A 19454-nucleotide genomic window follows, 5' to 3' on the forward strand; every position below is an offset into this window, starting at 1 on the left:
AACGGAGGGGGCGGTGCGAGCGGTGTCGGTTGGGCGCGCGGCGAGCAGGGCSGCTCGGTGCTCCTGTCATGGCGCTCCCTTCGCTGCAGCCCCTGGAGGCGCTCAAATACGCCGAACTCCAGCGCATTGCCAAGGCCGCCGGGCTGAGGGCGAACCTGCGGGTGAGGCAGGGACAACTGGGAGGGAGCGGTACCCGGGAAGCTGCAGGTTCTGGGGCTGCTCCCGTGCCCGGCCGTGAACCGACGGAACGCGTCCCCGCGGGCGGTAACCTCGGCTTGGGCACCGCAGCCGCTGCCCCTCCCGGGTCTGGAGCGGCGGTGGCTTCGCGCTGTGGCGCCCCGGGGGCTGTGCTGCTGTCYGGGGTTCGGGCGAGCACTCGGGAGGGGATGGTGCGCGGTTCCTCTGTCCCCTAAGCATCGAGTAGGGGAGGCTGCCCCCTTTTTGCCTGGCTGTTCTCCACCCCGCCGTGCTGTTTGCCCTCAGTGCGGGTGGTTGGGGTTCGTTGTTTGGGGTTTTTTTAACGACTCGGAGGAACAGTGACAACAGGGTCACTGTTGTGACTCCTATGGTCCCTCCTTAAGGGTGGAGAGGGCGCGGTTAAGGGGGACGCGGTTTAAGGACGTCCCAGTGTCCTGCCTGGAGCTGCGGGTGTGACACGGCCTGGCCTCTCCTCGCAGCCGCTGCCAGCAATGGGAGAAGTCATAAAGCTTTAAAAGAAAGATTCACAACTTGGGTGGATAAGGCAGCTCCSTCTCCTCACACGATTAAGAATTATCCTGGCAGTGTTAGTTTTGGGGTATTTAGTTTGATTTTACCATTTCAATTAGGTGCTTGGGAGTCTTTCATAGCTGGAATTRTTAATGGTGTGTTTTCATTATTTTATTGCTATTACTGCTGAATGTGTGCGAGAGATGAAAAGAATGCTTTGCACGTAGCACGGACAAGACAGAATCAATTGCAGAAATTTGATAGGATTTTGAGTTCAGTGGGRCTTAAAGCAGTCTGTCTTATTCCTTGAACAGTTAACCTTCTGGAAAACAGATCAGGGAAACCTAGTCAAGGAAAATTGGCTTTGTGCCTCTGTGGAGAATAYTTATCTGTGGCCTTAGGCAGTTCGTCTAATTTGACAGACTCAAATGAAGTGAGGCATGCCTTACTTGGTTGGATTCAGGAAATGTTCTGCTTGTTTGTTGGATCCGTTTATAGGACGCTGGTTGGGCTTATGCAGTTCTTCAATGACTTAATGGACTGTTTGATTCATGTGCTGTTTTCACTTCTTTTCAGGCAGACAAATTACTGGAATCATTGAAGCAACACTTTGAAGGGACAAAAGAAGAAAGTGAAACTATGGTAATAGATAATAAATCAGCCACTGCTTTTAAGAAATACAAATTTTAATTTGTAACCAATAGAGCAGGGCGTGTGCTTGAAAGTTGTTTTTCACCATGATGGAAACTGTAATAKAAATACATTTTTCTTCTTCGTTCTTTTTAGTTTGAAGTACTCATGTACTGCTAGAAATAGATATGCTAATGTTAGTTTTGAAGTGGCATCCTCTATGACCGAAAGCTGATTTCCTTTCAGCTGCCAAAATTATCAATGTATTTTTCACCATCAGTACAAAATTATTCTCTGTGAGCACTAACATTAAATTTCCACTGAAAAAAAAATTAATTCTTGCCTGTTGGGCTCCAGACATTATTCAGTATCAAATACAAAAATATTTTATCCATTTTGCATGCCTAGATGAAGGGGACTAGATAATTGGAAAGCATTTTGCATCTACTACAATTTACTTACCCTAAAATGAAAGCAATACAGTTCTTCTACTTCCTTTATTTGTCTCTTAGTGTAGTGTTTTCTTAACTTCTTTTTAAAGTTTTCCGTAAGCTGAATTATTTTGTTGAATGTGGCGATGTTTTTGAAGTTTTTGATAAAAAGTAATTTGCTATCTACTTTTTCTAAAATACTTTTAGAAAAAGCACCCTTTAAGTGCTTTCCTTAAAATTCTTCAAAGATTTGAGGACCTGGTGTAAACTTGGTCAGCTTTCTTAAAATGTTAATGAGCATGAAAAGAGCCCTGTTTTTATTGGTGAAGAGTATTCCACAAAGAACAAATCTAGGAGGGTCATGGCATCATGCAAGTTAGATTTCTAATATAAAATATTAGGCCTTTATAATCTTATTTAAATGAAATGTGATAAAACAATCACAGGAATTGTATTTAAAGTCTCCAAACAATTAGCTTTGATGTTTTGGGGGATCTAGATAGTGCCAGTTTCTTGATTAYTATGCTGCTAAATGGCATGCCACTGCTTTTCCTCTGTGTAAAACACCTTTTTCACTAATAAAATTGAAACATTCCMTGGAGTATTTAATTTATGTTTGTGTCAGATATCTTCCAATTATAGTATTTTTCTGCTACAGGATCCTGTAAAGAGTGCATCTGCTTCCATTAGATTGGATGAACTGAGCAATCAGGAGGAAATTATGTCTGATTCAGTGTGTATTATTACAAAAAGATGTGGTAAAGAAAAGAAAATAACCAGAAAAAAAAGGAAGTCCCATGAGGAAACTAATACCAGTGAAGAAAACCCAGTGCTTTCTGATGAGAAAGAGGTGATTTGCATTGCATGCTTKTGTGTGCTGACTGTCCTCCCTTCCTCTGAGCATAATTTAAGTACATGTGATTTCTTTTCTACYACCATTTATAGATGGTATATGTTTATATATGTGTGTGTATGAGTATACACACGTATAAAAATTCATATTCAAACATTCTGGTACTGGTCTTTTGTACTTCGTAGCACTGACTTTTGTCTTATCTTGGCTATGAGCTATCCCATAATAAACAGACATTACTTGCTAATCAYTGCTTCAAGAAAATAAATTCCTCTAGGAAATATACAATTCCAAACACTTTATCTGAGACGGCTTTCATTAGTTCATTGTAGTATTCTGAATCTTCAGCTAATTTCATATTTATCTAAAATAAGGCTGTTCTTGCTTTTTTGATACAGAAAAATAATCAAAAGTTGCATGTTTACCTAAACCTCATATTTTTTTTTTGTTGTGAGGTTTGTATGGCTGAGGGACAGAAACAGAAAATCTTTCTGAATCTCTAATTCAAAGCAGACTCAACCTTTGGTTAGACCACAGTGCTTTTAAGGCTTTATCCAATCTGACATTGAAACCCCTGAGGATGAAGGCTATGCAACTCTCTGGGCAATCTGTTCCATTGACTCACTGCTCTCAGAACAACAATCTTTCTCTATTTCCAGTTAAACAAATTGTTTAAACRATGTCTAAATTGCAGGTGCATTCTGAGATGAAAGAAAATGAAGTGCCACAGGGTGAGTACAAAAAGGGACAGAAGGTATTCCAAAACAAGAAGCAAGTAACTGAAGAGAGAGCTATTGAGGATCCAGAGATGGGTACGGGACAGAAGGAAAAAGCAAACATGACTTCTACTAAAAGCAGGGGAGATCAGTGTAAGTAGAAAATAGGAGAAAAAGTAACTTTAATTTGTGCTACTTAAAATAACCAGGAGGTACATTTTATTGTGTCTTCAAAGATTTTTGTGGCTTATCTGGTGGTTAGTACATTGTTTTGGGGATACCWGAAGAAAATTGGTCTCATTTGAGTTTGTTACTTATTTAACATACTGTAACACAAATCCACAAATTCTGCAGTGTTGGAATTTTGCTGGMTTTGACTTCAGAACTCTTGTTTTTAGTGAAGAAGATCTTAAAGATCTGAGTATATTTGGGTTTTGCTGTTCCAAAAGGATCAGTGCCTTTAGGAATACCCTTGTGTTACTTGGCTTCTTTAAGAGGTGGCAAGAAAGGGAGAGCTTTCTTCCTCATGGTTCATTTATCTTTTTCTACAAGTAAACAGTTTGATCTTTTTCCTTCCATGAGTACAAATAGCAGAAAGGAACATAGAATCCTTTATAATTTGTTTGAACTACCCAGGAGTATCTAAATGTGTTCCAGTGGATCACTTTTTTTTCTGATGGTATTTTTAATGCCCCAAACACAATGCCACTGAAAATATGAATTAATTTATCCCCCACTACTTTGTGTAAGCAGCTGACATGAATTCTACCYAATCTAATAATTTCTTGGTATTGTGCATCTGGCAAGTAAGATWCACAGCTGCATTTGCTCTCTTAGGCTGAGTGTATGTAGTCTGTAAGTTATATTATGGATATTCTTGTTGTTCCATAGAATTTACAAGAACAATCTTATGGGAAACCACCAATAATTTTGAACTAATTAAAAAATCTGGGATTTTCTATGAAGACTGTTTTTAAAAACAAAAGCAATAGAATATGTGGGGGATGCTTGGGTTGAGGTAGCACTCATCCTGACAGCTGCTACCATGTTCATCTCTTCCTATAGCTGTAGTTTGCATTTAATATTGACAACTTTCCCTGAAAAATATGTTAGTATTATAAGATACTAAGATAATATGACTTTAGAATTCRTGCTCGGCTTGTGGTTTGTCAAAATACGTTTTTACTGAGAAACCAATTAAAACATTTTTGAGAGACTTAGGACATGTCTACTTCAGYTGGCTTTATTTCTCAAAACCTGAACCCATTTTGAGGAGATAAAGTGTGTTTTTAAACAAATATTGAAACAATTTTTTTTTTTAAATTGGAACAATATTTTAAAACCACTGATTACTTTAAAATGTCTTCCACAAGTTCTAATGATTTTGTCTAACCTTACTGTACCAGGTGATGCTCATCCTGCAGGAGGGAAGATCACTTTACGTGTAGGCCGTGCATCTAGGTCTGCAAGAACAGGAATGGCAGCTACTACACCAAGTAAGATAACCTACCATATTTAGAAATAGATATGTTTTCTCTGTGTAAAACTTTGACTTAGTGTTTTACAACTAAAATTTTGATTGCTGTTCAAAGAAGAGAGTATCTCTTGAAAAAGTAAGCAAATAARAAAAATTCCCAAAGGTTACATTTCAAGGTACGTATTCCAGCTTGTAAATTCATAGTAGTAAAGGACTGGYGTGTATGTTGAAAAACTGGTTTATTGAACRTTTTGGTGAYTTCTGGATATAATACTTGCATTAACGACTTTCAAAGAACAGGAACCCATGCTGTTATTCCTGCTTGTTTAGTTTTCACTTTATAAATACTATGGTTGTGCTGTACTACTGTATATTAGCTCATGTTCATCACTTCTTCAAATGCATTAATTAATCTCAAATTTAGAAGTATTTATTGTTTTCCTTAACTGCAGAATCTGGGGGTCATATTAGATAATSTTTAAAGTCCCTTCCAACCCAAATCATGATTCTATAATCCTACAGATTACAGATGGCCATGTAGCTGATAAAATAGATTCTTTTGGTGCTGTTGGCTGTGTCTACAGCCTTTAATTAGAGGGATRTGTTGTCATATTTGAGGCCATAACAACAGGTGTTGCAGAGTTCTCCTATTAAGTATTAAACTTCCTTCAGACCATATCAGATCTGTGAATCTCATTATTTTTGAAACTTCTTAGACTTTAAAAAGTTGCATGAGGCTCAGTTCAAGAAAATGGAATCTATTGCTGACTACATTGAGAGGAAAAGAAAACTGAATGAAAATTGCAGCGGTTCTCTCAGTGCAGGCAAGGTAAGAGATAATGCAGGAACCCTGTTGGCATATTCATTTATTGCCAGGGCCTCCCTGTAAAAGTTCTATAAGGTCTCTTTAGTTCAATAAGTACCTGGTCATGTGAACATGCTGTGGAATGTTGTAACCAATGAAATTAAGTGTAGTCTTACGCTAGTTATATATAGTTATTTGTATATAACTTACATAACTAGACAAATTTTTACATGTAAATATTGCATAGCTATAGAAACCAACCACTAGCTTGTTAGTTTTGAGTAAATATAGTYAGTTACTGTTGTGAAAGATCTCCTGGAGCTTTTCAAACAACTGTTTGAATTGCTGTAGAACTTAACCAAGGGGATGGGTTATTTTTTTAAGAGTGGGAATTAAATATTAAGTTTCTCATTTGTGCCTGAACTATTGTCCAGTGGCAGTATATGAATCTGCTTTAAAACACAAGCAATATATGTTGTTCTTAGTTCTTGTATTTCACCCTTACATTGGTGAAAGCTGCCAACAGTGCCTCTCACAAGTGCAACAGAGCCTAAAAAAGTGACAATAATGTATCAATAAATGGATGGATGAATACAAGAGTTTGGGTTGGTTATGCTAGCACTGCTAGGTCCTTATCAGATAGTAACACTGAAACTCCTGAACACTACATTTATTTTTTTTAATGACATATATTGTATCAGTGCATGCCTCAGATAAATTACTATTGGCAGGTGCTGACCAAAAGATCAAATCCTTTAAGAGCATCAGAAAAAGACACTTCACATTCTAAGGTATGTGTTGTCAGGTCAATTTAATAATAATAAAACCACCTAAATTAAAAGATGCTATTAAAGAGAGGAAAAGAAAGGGAAAAAGCTGAAAAGGCCATATGCTACTGATTCACTATGTATTTTTCCTTCCTCTTGACTGCTTTTTAGATAAATTTTCAGCAGTCTGGTAACTCATAATTTGCTTTTCCATAGAAACGAGCCAGTGGCAAAAGATGTTTATTCAGCCCAAATGCAGAAAGAGGCAGATTCTCCAACACCTGCACTCCTAGTAACCTCCGGTGCTCACCACGCAATTCTCTGAATGCTGCTAATCGGAGTATTTTATCCCGGAAATCTTCATTTAATCCTTCTGTRCTTTCAACATCCAAAATGAATGTCAGGTAAAAAGAACAAACCAAAGCTACCAGCAAGCCATTTGATATGATACATGTGAAATAATCAACACTGACAGTGATTTTACTGATACTGTATTATTTCTCTTCCAAATATGAACTRTGCAAAATAATTCCGATTACTTTCATACTGGTTTTGTGTCTGGTTTAAGCCTTTTTGTGCTGTTACTATCTTTATTCTTTATTTTTATGTCCGTTAGAGGAATCTCAAATCTTGGCTTTCATTTTGCTAAACCTATCAAGCAAATTATTTTTCTTACTGTGTTGAGTTTTCCACTTTTCCARGCAACCTAATAGCTCCTGTTTATCTGAATTAATTTATCTTTAAATTTTTTTTAATCAGAACTCTATTTGATATTCCATGTGAGTCCTGCAATGGACTTATCATTTGGGGCTTTTAGGTACTTTCTTCCTTTTGTGCTCTACTTTTCCTCCCCTTCAATGTCACACACAGGGGTAATCTGTAGTTTCTAATGTTACTTAGTGCCATTGATGCTGGCTTGAAACTTAATACTGTTATACAGCAAGGTATTTTAGTGCAGCTTTGGCACGTGAACATCTTTCACACAGTAAATCTACTTGTAATAAAAGTAGGATGTAGAACCTCCTATATCCTGGCACATTGCTTGCATTTCTTGTAGGTGACTAAATTTGTCTTCATATTTCTACTAACTTTCAGGTTCTCAGAAGCCACAAAAGATAATGAGCACAAACGGTCTCTAACCAAGACTCCATCTAGAATGTCTCCATACATGCAGGAGATCCACACACCTGATACTCAAAAGAGCTGCAAACTAACAAGTCGGAAGAACAGTAAGGGAAATGGAAGAAATAATGATCTGGCTGCATCAAAGGGTAAAGTGGATGGTGAATACTTGGCTCTTTCAGATCAAGACCCTTGTCTTACTGAATTATTATGTAAATTTTTAACCACCAAATGTCATGTAGATCCAGGTTTTAAATCTCTAATTCATGACTGATTCTTTAGAAACAGCAGTATTTTCTTTGTTTCCTTTGTTTTCCAGTGGTTTGATTAAAATATTTAGGCACCACAACTTAAACATATGATACCTAGCGGCCTACAGAAAAAAAGGATAGAAAATCTAGACCTTTAGGGACTACATAGCAAAAGATTCATTTAGCAGATAGAGGGATATCTCATCTGCAGTGAGGAGTTCCTGACACCTTCTCTTCTCTCCTTGTGGGGGTAGCATGCATCAAGCTTCTAGCTGTGCTTTACAGGACAACCTGTTATCAGCTTCAGCACCCTGACAACTCAGGAACTAAAACTAAGAAAAATCAGAAGTCTTCTGATTACTAATGATCTCTGCAGCAGCACAGCTCTGCTGTCCAGCCATTGATACCATCAGCATCACAGGGACATTTGCACAGGTCAAGAACCCAGAGCTGCCTGGTKTGCTGTATAACAATACTGATGTTTTTAAGGGGCAAACAAAGTTTCCATGCTGATCTGAAGCTGACCTATTTCAAAAGAATGTTKCTTTGTTTAATGTGAAAAAACACTTGGTTCCAAATAAATATAGAGAAACACAATTTGCTGTTAAGGACCAGAAGAACATGTGAAGCTRTATATGCTCTTCCATAGAATAAGCACAGCAAAAGGGCCAGTCTTGCCCTCTCCAGACCTGGAAGCTTCCTATTTCAAGTGTGCAGTTCCATCTTKGGAGGTAGCAGCAGTGGCATTTAATGGCTCTTCGGTCTTGATAATTGTAGTGTGGCCTTCACAGGCACTTTCCAACTTTCTGTGTACATTGATGTTCTTGCTACTATAATTATGGTATCTTGATGTCTTTTGTAGTTCTCACCCCATTCAAGTTTGGAGCTCAATCTGCAGAACCCACAAGTGCAAAGAAGACATTCGATCTCAAAGCAAGTCTCTCTCGGCCACTTCGGTATCAGCCTCATAAAGGTACTGTGAACCTGTGCARTTTGTGTTGGTCACACTCCTTACACTCAGCTGCTCCTACAGGGGGCATTGATACAAATGGTAATAGCCAAGTTTAGTCTCTTTTCCTGTCCCTTTTCCTTTCTCTMTGGGTTCTTATACAGTCTGATGTTAAATTTCTTCATAATATATGCTTTAAGAACCTCCCTACTGAAGATTAAGATTCTATGACCAACAGCACATAAATACAAGAATAAATATCCTTGTATTCCAATGAATAGACGCATGTACAGAAAATATAAAATATTCCTTACATAATAAGGTGGCTTTTTTAATCTCACATGAGAAACTGAACTTTGCGTGGTAAGTGTTAATTTCTAAGTTACAGTCACCTGTTACTACTTATAGAAGAATGACTTGTAGGGAATGGAGTGGTGAAACTGATAATACAACATGAAGAGGCATTTCACCTTAAAGACAACCAGCAAGAAACAGGAGCTAGGATAAATTCACGATAMGAAGTTAAGCACACAATCACTAAACTACTAAACTAGTCTTTCTTTTTGCCCCTAAATTGTAGGACGACTAAAACCTTGGGGAGAATTTAAAGAAAATGCTGTTCCCAGCAAATCTGGTGGTAGCAATAGCTCTTCACGTAAGAAAGATTACAAACAGCCACATCTCCAAACAAGGTTAGTACACCGCTAGTCTTTTTATCAGTAGTATTACTTAAAATAATATGATGACTCATTCTTCTTAGGATTTAAATGTAGTTTGGGAAAGAATACTTTTGTATTAAAGCCATTTTTGCTTCCAGTGGCTGTTCAGTTCTAGGAAGGCCAACACAAAAGGCTACTCTGAACTTGTTACTTTTTTCCATGAAAGGTATCAGTTTCAGAGTTTGAAGATTTACCTTCATCTCAGAAGAAGCTGTTAATATTGACATGCTGTTACCTTGATTGTTAGACCTGTATATCTGAGCAGAAGCATTTGCCTGAACGTCTAGGTTCAGTCCATAATGGTGCTGGTACCTCTGCCTATGGCAAAAGCAGCACACTGATTAAAGTGGTGTTACAGTGGTGGTAAGCTCCAGATGCCTTTGGTTGCTTGTGTCTTTACCTTTAATATAACTTGATGTTATCTGTCTCTCCTTTTTTTTTCCCTCCAGGGAAGAAAGGCGTGAGACACTTGAGCAAGACCGAAAAAAGAAAAAGGCTCACGCTCTTGGAAAACGTAGAGGACTATCTGTGCTTTAGGATGAATAAGAAGTACCTAAGACATCACTGTAAATACTGTTCCTGTCGTGTAAATGCTTGTGCTGTCTGTGTATGGTCCAGGTTGCTACTAGCTAGTGGAATCCAGAGAGCAATTAATGAGTCCCTGTAATGTACCCTGACCTTAATGTTTCTGTCATCCCACTGAAATGAGAGTTCTAACCTTTTAGGAGCTCAGAAGTCTCTTGTTGCTTCATGTTTTCATTTAACTAATTTCCGTAACTAAAAGATATTAAAGAAGAAAATATAAATGGAAAGAAAGATGCTMAAGAAGCCTCCTTGCAACTTAGGATAGACTTGTGCACCGGAATGCACTTGTTGTGTGCTAGAATGCAGGCTTGGGATAGTAACTTCAAAATATTCCACAATGTTCAAAATTACAAGAGTTGGAAGTACCTGCCGGTCCTGTTCTCCATAGCAATCCTTAATCCTTTAGCCATTATTCAGCATTTCTAATTGCATGTTTAAGAAATAGTAGTTCATTCCAAAGAGAAGGAAAAATATGCAAGCTCTGTAGAAAACTAAAAGCTTACAGTATAACATTATTGTAAACTACCTTGTTTTAAAAAGTCACAACTGAGACTTTACAAAAATTACCGACTGAATGCTTTGGACAGTTAAGGTTTTGTTCCTTTCTAGGGTAAATTGCAGATATTAACAAAATTCTCTTGCTTTTCATCTCTAAGATGCTTAAAAGACGTTATAGTAGTGTTGAGGCACATTCAATACCYTGGATTTTAAAGCAGTTGTTATTTTTACATTTAAAAAATACATAGAAAAGTTGTCTGAGTGTATTAGGGATAGAACTAGAAACTAATCCAGCAGTTGTAATCTCAGAGAAAATAAATGTTTCAGTGAATTTAGTGTCCTATCAAATGYGTTGCAATGTCAAGAACAAGGAAATTTTTTTATAAACTTAATGGGGGAAATAAATATTTTGTATATGTTCGGTTCATCACTCGTTTTATTATTTAGTATACTATGTATAGCTGCTTCCCTACCATAGCACTAGTTTTGCTCACACTTATAATTAACTAATCTGTGTTTTTCTGTGCCAAGTTTTCCTCACCAACTCACCTGCCTACACTCCATGAAAGATGTTTGCTTTGTTATCTTTACAAACAATAACCCTCACCCTTCTTTTGCACTTAAGCTGTTGAATTCTGTGCAAAAGGAAAATTGTAGTATGAGATCCTGTTTCAACTTGCTTCATTGTGGTCTCTCCCATACAAAATACAGGTACATTTAGTATTTCTAAAGTGTACCTAAACAAAGTCACTGTGGAGAAGGTCAGTGCTCTGATTACTGAAATCTGTAACAGCTGAAACATAACCATTCAGCACTTGCTTTGTGATGTGTATCCTGAATTACTGAAAACTGTATTTCTCTGAAGCAAGGTATTGAGCTTCTCTGCCACCAGCTGAGGCTGTGACTTCTTACACCACACCTGCATTAGGCTAATTGCACACAGCAAAAGTGGCATCTGCTCTGTCCTGTAATTGTGCTAATTAAGCCAAGTTGTGCCTCCTTAGGGAGCTGATGGAGCTGGGGTTTTCCTCCCACCCCTCCTTTGGAGCATTACTTGTCTCCAACAATCTTAGCTCTGTAACCGTGTAGACTACCCTTAGCAGCTCTAAAGGAAAAGTTAAGCCTGCTGCATAGCTCTTGTTTCCATCTTGGCAGTAGCAGCTTTTTCTTTTTTTGGTTATCCAGAGGAGCCAAAGCTAAAGGTTGAAACASTACTCGTGCTGCTCTTTGTAAATTTCAGTAGCTGAGCCACACTTAGGCACTASTCTCAGCGTTTTTATTCTCCTACCCTCTTCAGTTTAAAACTAGCAGATTCAAGTGTTTTACAATTGTCAACAAMCCACATAATGTAGAAAATTAAAGTGTTGTAAAAAAAAAAAAGAACCACGAACTCATTAAATACTTTTATTTCAATCAAGGTCAGGACAGAAGCCAAAACTTACCCAGAGGAGAGTTACTACTTTGTGAGAACACATCACATCTCCTCCGGCTATGTTCCAGTCCATGTATGTACAATCTCTGCAGGATTCTGTATTTAGGAGTGCAAACATGCCAGTGCTGTCACATTTCATCCACTTAACTGTTTTAAKTTTACACAGGCTCTTCAAGGTGTTAAAAGCCACATTTTAAGAAGTATTTTATAAAAATAAACCAAATATCTGAAGAATTTTCCAAAGGACACCAGCCCAACTTAGACTGGAGTATTCTTGTCATAGGCCTCATAGGCAAACTCTTCTCTATGAGCTCTGTCGTTCAGCAGACCAATAAAATCGATCTCCAGCTGGAATGGACCATTCACTTTATCTCCAATGGTGAAGCCAAGTGTTCTAATCTAATTAAAATACACAGAGGGTACAACATTACAATCAAACTACCACTTGTATCTCCCACTTTCACATTTTACACATTCACAGCCATCTATTTTAAACTGCTATTTGTTGAARATGCAGCAACATTTCTTAAGACTTGAACACTTCACTACCCCATTTTCAGTACAGACCCCAGTGGGAAATTACTTCACATTTGCCTTTCTCCCGCTGTGTTAAACCTTGATTTTAAAGGGCCAGAGCCTAAAGCAACACTGCTACTTTTATCCTTCATGATTTGTGTACAGCCACTTTCATCACAATTGGGTTTCTAAACACATTTTCATAAAGTCACAAAAAGTTCCCTTTTGTGAAAAGGAAAAACAAAGATGTAATTAAGGATGGAAAGGATCATTCTAGATTAAGTTATACACCATGTGCTTTGTGAAAACACCAAACCAGACCTTCTAAACTTAAGTTGGCATGAAATTTAATTACTGAGTTTAATAGTAAGACAAGGYTCTTAGCCACTGTTTTCCAATTAGAATAACATTTTTAGATATAAGAAATCTGTGTGACCTGTGGCTTGCCCAAACAGTCTCTCAGCTCTTACATGTTAAAAAAAAACCTCCACTGTTAATAGTTCAGTCAAGTCACCAGTGCAGCCACTTCATGAACTCAAGCTGCCCTAAAGCCCTGCTCAAAGTGCAGGTCTGAGCAGTGCCTATGATTTTAAGGACTGCTGTTAAGTTCAGAAAAAGAACGCCTAGCATGTATCAGATGAATAATTGTAGACTGAGTCTAAATATGTATTGCAAATGTATACTAAATGTATACTAAATATGCAAATGTATAAAAATAAACAACAGAACAAAGCTAAGTAAATGCATTGAGATTCCTCTGGATCATTCTAATTCTTTCAACGCTTATCCCTTCCCCAGCAGCAAACTCTACAAGCAGCCCCTTGTCTTTTGGAGCCCAGAGAGTTTTTAAAGCTCCTTTTTTTACAAAACACATTGCTACAGATAACTGCGGGAGTCACCTAAACTCTTCTCTGAAGCATGTATTCCTGTGCAAGCCTTAGATACATTGTTMAATAGGAATAAAAAAGGCAGGAAACAGTCAAATTCCTGCCTTCCCAGGTTCCTAGGATAACATATATTAGTATCACGAGGGCCATTCATTTAAGAGTTGGACTTGATGGTCACTGTGTGTCCCTTCCAATTCAGAATATTCTATGTRTGACCAATACATTTTATTTTAAGATTTCTTAAATTGCCTTCACACTGCTTCCCTGATTTTTGAGTTTAAAATATGTTTGTAAAATTACACTGCAAGTGCATAATTTTTACTGTCAAATGCTACATGTAAGGTAACAATCAACAAAACTTCAGCTGAGGGGTGCTTAGATCAAATATTGATTTGTCCCTTTAGCTCCCAGTAAATACTTTTAAACATCCCATATACAATTTAATGTTTTCATTTACCACTTTGAATGACTATATATCCCAAATACTGACAAATTCTTCAGTGGCCTTTTATAACAACTTTCTACCATAGGGATTATTTTTTTCCTTTTAGCTGATGCACCTCCTTCAGATCATTCTTACTTGCTTACTGTGGCCTCAGCTTGTTTCAAAACAGATTGGCTTTATGCTATCAATCACTGAATAGCCCTTAATTTTTAATTTTTTTTTTTTCATTAAGGCAATTAGGAACTGAATGTAGTATTTCAGGTGACAAACACTGATTAAAGTAATGGACCTTTTATTTTCTCCCCATATATATTTCTAACATTGTTTTCCTTTTGGTAGTCCCTGRGCATTAAGCCACTCTCAATTACACTGAAATTTAAAAGATAAAAAAGATACAGAAAAGTTTTTTTCCACCATGCCTCCTGTGAATTACTCTACCTACTTGCAGAAATAAAAAAAAAATGCTCAACACATTTACTTAATACTCAAACTAGAAAGCCTGAAAAACTAAAAAATCGCCTATGTACCCATTGGTTTACTGTGACATCAAGGTCACTATAATAGAGTACATCCTCAGATAAAGTCTCGCAATATGGTTTCCTTGACAGTGTTCTATACCGTAAAGTTTATGATACTTTTAGTATTTTACACAGTAGTGTGCCAAACAGCATTTGAGATTGCTTAGTCACTTTGATCATTCCTCAAAAAGAGATATTTTTGTTGTTTTACTGAAAAGCAAAGTATGTTGTGAAGTCATTTCTTGGTTATACAGATCTCTTTAAGATATTTTTGGAGCTCCTACSAAGTAATGTGACACTGCTATCACAAAGTAGGATAATTTAAATGCAAAGGCAAGCACATGAGAATATAACAAGAGGCCCTTTAATTTCACATTCACAAACATTAGAGAATTTGCRAATTATCTATATCAGGCCAATGTGATCTTGAAGGAAATTCTGAATTTCTTACAGAGTACTGGTGTGTTCCTTATACTGCCTTTTCAAATGAAATKTCAAATAGAGCCTATAGAAAACTTGCCTTGTCTAACCAGACAGGATGCTGGTTATCCTGGACTCTTCCCTGACTGGAGAGAAAGAATTTGGAGAATGGAATCTGACAAACAAAACAAAACAAAATCAGACTTAAGTGTCACCAGTATATAATAGAATCTTAGGAAAAGAAAATAAGCATGTGTTAGTAAAATAATGCTCTGCTATATGTGGTACTAGCATTAATGGGGTACATAAAACTGATGTAAAAAATGGGCCACATTAACCCTTTCAACTGACCACACATAGCCAGCTGCAGGCCCACCCTGTCCTGTGGTGGCTGTACCCATCACAAAGGAGTGTTACCGTCTCAGGACACAACAAAAGGCTTCGGCACAGAAGGTGGCTGTTYACATCGAGAATCCATGAAAACATAAATGAGAAATTACTGCAAAGTCTGGCATGTGTACATACTGACAGCTCGTGGGTACTCAGACTGTGGATTTCACAGTGCAAACTTCAGACATCACTATCTCTTCAGCAAAGCACTTCAGGATAACATAAAAATTACTTTGAAAGCAGTGGGAGCAAGAAAGCGGGCTGGCTGGTGGCTGCTAAGGGTGAGAGGAAAACATCCAAGCCAGCAATGACACACTGACTTTCATCCTCCTCACTCCTCTGTGAAACAGCAGGTTGTTCCACATGACTGGACAATGGTATCATGCAGCACTCAACACCAATTCATAAGGATGTGCAAATCTCCTTATCATTGTCATTAGACAATCATTGTCATTAGACAATCATTGTCATTACAATAGGTCCCCAAGTTGCATCAGAAAAGAGCCGCAACTCACACTTCTTAAAAATATTATTTTGTGTCACAGATTCAAGGGTCACAGACGACAAACTCCAACTCTTGAATCTGACTGACTCTAGAGAGGCTGTAAGTTAAGCAAATTCTTTTACATGGAAAAATCTTACATCATCCTACTCCCATTTGTATTACAGATAAAATGGTTATCACAGAGAATATTCATGGCAACACCTGCTAAGCTTCAGCTGCTTTATCTATCCTATTACTCCAGTAAGAATCAACAACAGGCATTCAGAGGAACATATGGTTGGTTGATCAATCCTTTAACACAATTGACAAAGTGTGCCCTCCCCCAAATTCAATCCTGGGAACKCCTAAGCCAAAAGCACATATCTATTGTATAACAAAAAAGTTGAATRGACAGCAGTAGAAACAAACTGTGAATGTTGAAAGAATTCCCCTYCCCATGTGTTGGCCAGAACCCCAAGATAGCCTCATTAGTTTCAAAGGTTCATTAGTTCACCTTTATTTCCTCCCAGTATGGGCCTCCTCGTGTGAACATGAAGTAGCTGTAGAGGTCATCCTTTTGATGAGAGAAGTAAGGGTCTGTATAAATGTTTACCATCCAAGGTCTGCCATCACCACGGACACGTAAATATAGAGTGTTGAAGTTTGACCAGTCATAAAACTTCTTCCTTTTAAAAGATCCCTACAAATTATTAATAAATAGAATTATTCCTCCTTAATAAAGGAAAACTTTCATTATGAGGAACAGAGCATTGTTGCTTTGATCACYGCTCTTGTTGTTATGTCAGATAGTATTTACTGCAACATAGGGAAAACTGGGMTACTCTGTCATCATCCTGGCTGCCGAGCTCACTGAATTTCCTTCAGCACTATATTAGAGCCCACAAATTTGCAACAGTACCACTCTGAGGACTCACACGTTCATTATAAGCCAATTTTGTAACTATCAGAAATCAGACCTCCTTCCTAGGACTGAATTCCCTACCAGGTAAGTATACAAAACTAGAGAGATGGATCAGTACTTATGTAGCTCATTAAGTTTAATTAAGTTTAATATTCTGTGGTCAGTTCTAGATAATTCAGAAGAGATGAAGGAAATTGAAGCAGTGAGATAATGTATCCCCTGTTATAACTTCCCACAGGAAGACTTAACATAAACACTGGGAGCATTTAATGTTTTCCAACTTTCTTTTTATTAATTAAGATCATAAGATTGCAAGCATGTCTAATTCTTTAMTGCATTTTTCCAAAGATCTGAAAAATCCTGATGTTGTCATTTGCATGATGGCAGATCCAAGAATCTTCAGAGAGCTACACTGAGGTCACTTGGAGCAATGGGAGGCAGGGGTCAGGGTTATTCTTGGACTGAAATGCCAAGAACTCAAAATTAGCACCAAAAATTCAAGTTTAGATAGACATCTATTTTAATCATACCAATTTTGGATACAAAGATTCATTCCAGATCCTTCATTTGTAAGGATTCTGCAAACAGGTTTGTCTATTGTACTAAGTAAATAGTAGTAAGTAAATCAAACATGTATTATTCCTTTTCTAAGAAAAGAAAACAAAATCCAAGAAAAATTTTAAGTTCCTTCCAGGTCAAAATATACAGCAGCAATTACATCTCTGAAAGAAAGTTTAAAACTCCAAAGTGATCAGCAGTGAAGAGCAGGCCACTTGCTGTCACTGGGATTCCATGAACACCCTCAGATTCAGTAACAGAAGCTGTGCAAACAGGGAGCTGTACTTACCACTGCTGGTCTAGATCTCATACTGCAATATCCACTGTATTTTGTCTCCCCATCACGAGGTACTTCTGTATTGAGGGTTCCATACAGCAGAGCAGCCTGGTTATTCCTACCCAATTTGAGATAAACTTCACTTTTCCCTCCAATCTCTACATCAGAGGAAATAACCCACTTATTTAAATCTTCTTGGCTCCGAAACTGCCACAACACCCTCGTGTGTTCCAGCAGGTGCTGACTTAATGGATGGCCTCCAGGTCCCAGTAAGTAATCTTGTGTTTCCTTYTTCAGCAAGCTTAGCTGGGTCTTTAGGTGATCAATGCTCTTCTTAAAGCTGAAATCAACATTCTGCCAAGATGGTTTTTTCTCAGGCTCTGCCCCTGGCCTCCTGTAGCTGCTGTAAAATTTTGAATTGCTGAGGAGAGGTCCAAATAAGGAGAGCAAAACTTTGTGCCTGCAGCATCCACCATGGAAGGAAGCACCATTTAGCAGCATCACAGTCAGAGTCATACTGGTAAACTTGAAGAATTTACACCCAATAAGGCAATTACTGGGTTGAAAATTTATTTAACAACAAAACTAGCATCCAGAGCTATCTATCTTACTGTAGCTGATCTTCACCTTTAATGAAAAAGAGAAGGTTATAAAAAATTACATATGAGATGCCTGTGAAACTATTTCACTTCTATAATTGGTATTAACTAGAAATGTAAGTCATTGGRAAAATGAATGAAAAAAACCATCATGAATTACACTTCCTCAGGCTCTAGTTCACTTAATGACTCCGACCCTATGCTTTCCCTTCTCTCCATGGTGTGAAATCCCCATGYAAATAAGAAAACCCAAGTAAAATACTTCAAATAAAACTGAAAATAGAAAAAAAAATCAGTTTCTCTTCAACCCTTCCATTGTAAAGAAGTTTCGGTGTCCTGCAGAAGCCACACTGCATGCTTCTTCCATGTCATCCAGCTCCTTGCTCCCTCAACATACCTACTTTAGAATTACAGAGACATTTGCAAAGACCAAAAAATTTATCATAAAACCTGCAATTCAATAGGGTTCTTTATAATAAGGTTTTGAGAAAACTGAAAATCTTCTCTTTGCTTCTCTCTGTATCACTGTTGGTAGGAACAGCTATGCCACATTGCTGTTTTCTAATTCATAAAGGAGAGCCTTAATGATCAATGCTCTGTACAGAGGCTACTATCTCTTACTCATAAAATTAGCAGTTTTCGGTTTTGTTTTGTTTTGTTTTTTTAATGTCACAGAGTAAATAAAAAAATTATGTCACACACAATCAACTTCCTTTAAGAATGGAGTCAAGCACCCCACATAGATTCTCTATATGTCACATACCTTCCGTTACCACGGSAAAATCCACTACTCACACTGCAATTAGGTAATGCCCTGTGGTCTAAAGCTATATTGAATGAATTCACATTCTGCTCCATCGTGCACTTCGCAAGATCGAAGACAAGTTCGAGATCCCGTTTCCTCATTGGTTCACCCAAGTACAAGAATAAAACGGGGAATTTTAAGACGTTTTGCTTTAGCCTGTTCTTTGTCCCTTGGTAACGCTTTAGCAGCCCGCCGCTGTAGCGCCAGCCCGATGCAGCACCCGGCAGCTGCGACGCCTCGGCTTCCGCCAGGGCCCCGCTTGCGCCGCACCGCGCCGTGGCCTGAGCACCGGGCCCGCATCCCGCTCGCCCTCCCGGGCGGGGAGAGGCGAGGCCAGCACACTGGGAGCGGCGGTCGAGGCCTCTCGCCACAGAGCGTCCCCGCGGCTCCCGTTCCGTGACCGACAGACACCGGCGCCGACGCTGCCTCACCTTACCACTGCCGCCGGCGGGTCCGCCGCGCTCGGCCGGACAAGGAACGCACACCGCACCGCGCCGCTCCGGTTCTGCCGCCAGCGACGGCGGCCACCTATGTCCCGGCTGCCGCAGCGGCCGAGGCGCGGTCCTTGATCTCCGCGGGTCTCTGGGCGCGGAGGAGCGGCCGCGGGACGGGGCGCGGGGACAGCGCGCAGCTCCGTGAGGGGACAACGGCAGCGGCCCCGCCCCCGTCCCGCCCCGCGCTTCGCGCATG

The 19454-nt window shown here is 38.8% G+C and overlaps 2 protein-coding genes across 3 annotated transcripts; one reads left to right on the forward strand and one right to left on the reverse strand.

Moving 5' to 3' along the window:
* Positions 1-3: 3 nt before the first annotated feature.
* On the forward strand, positions 4-10938 carry NUSAP1 (nucleolar and spindle associated protein 1). Of its 2 annotated transcripts, XM_057365618.1 has the most exons (12): positions 4-161; positions 1285-1350; positions 2428-2619; positions 3317-3491; positions 4745-4834; positions 5532-5644; positions 6352-6411; positions 6604-6791; positions 7483-7658; positions 8623-8733; positions 9290-9401; positions 9878-10938. In XM_057365618.1, the coding sequence occupies exons 1-12, from the start codon at positions 69-71 to the stop codon at positions 9963-9965; spliced, it is 1464 nt and encodes a 487-aa protein (XP_057221601.1). In that variant the 5' UTR covers positions 4-68; the 3' UTR covers positions 9966-10938. The 2 variants fall into 2 exon arrangements, with proteins under 2 accessions (XP_057221601.1, XP_057221611.1); XM_057365628.1 differs by lacking the exon at positions 6352-6411.
* A 948-nt stretch (positions 10939-11886) lies between these two features.
* Positions 11887-19452, reverse strand: NDUFAF1 (NADH:ubiquinone oxidoreductase complex assembly factor 1; the record flags this gene model as incomplete). Its single annotated transcript, XM_057364059.1, has 5 exons — positions 11887-12342; positions 14830-14904; positions 16118-16303; positions 17373-17763; positions 19196-19452. Coding segments are annotated over 5 exons (1050 nt in total), but the record flags the coding sequence as incomplete, so codon positions are not given.
* Between the last annotated feature and the right edge of the window lie 2 nt (positions 19453-19454).

The sequence above is a fragment of the Malurus melanocephalus genome, unplaced genomic scaffold (assembly GCF_030028575.1).
Source record: "Malurus melanocephalus ecotype Western Australia unplaced genomic scaffold, MMel_1.1 scaffold_2, whole genome shotgun sequence".
Classification (NCBI taxonomy): Eukaryota; Metazoa; Chordata; class Aves; order Passeriformes; family Maluridae; genus Malurus; species Malurus melanocephalus.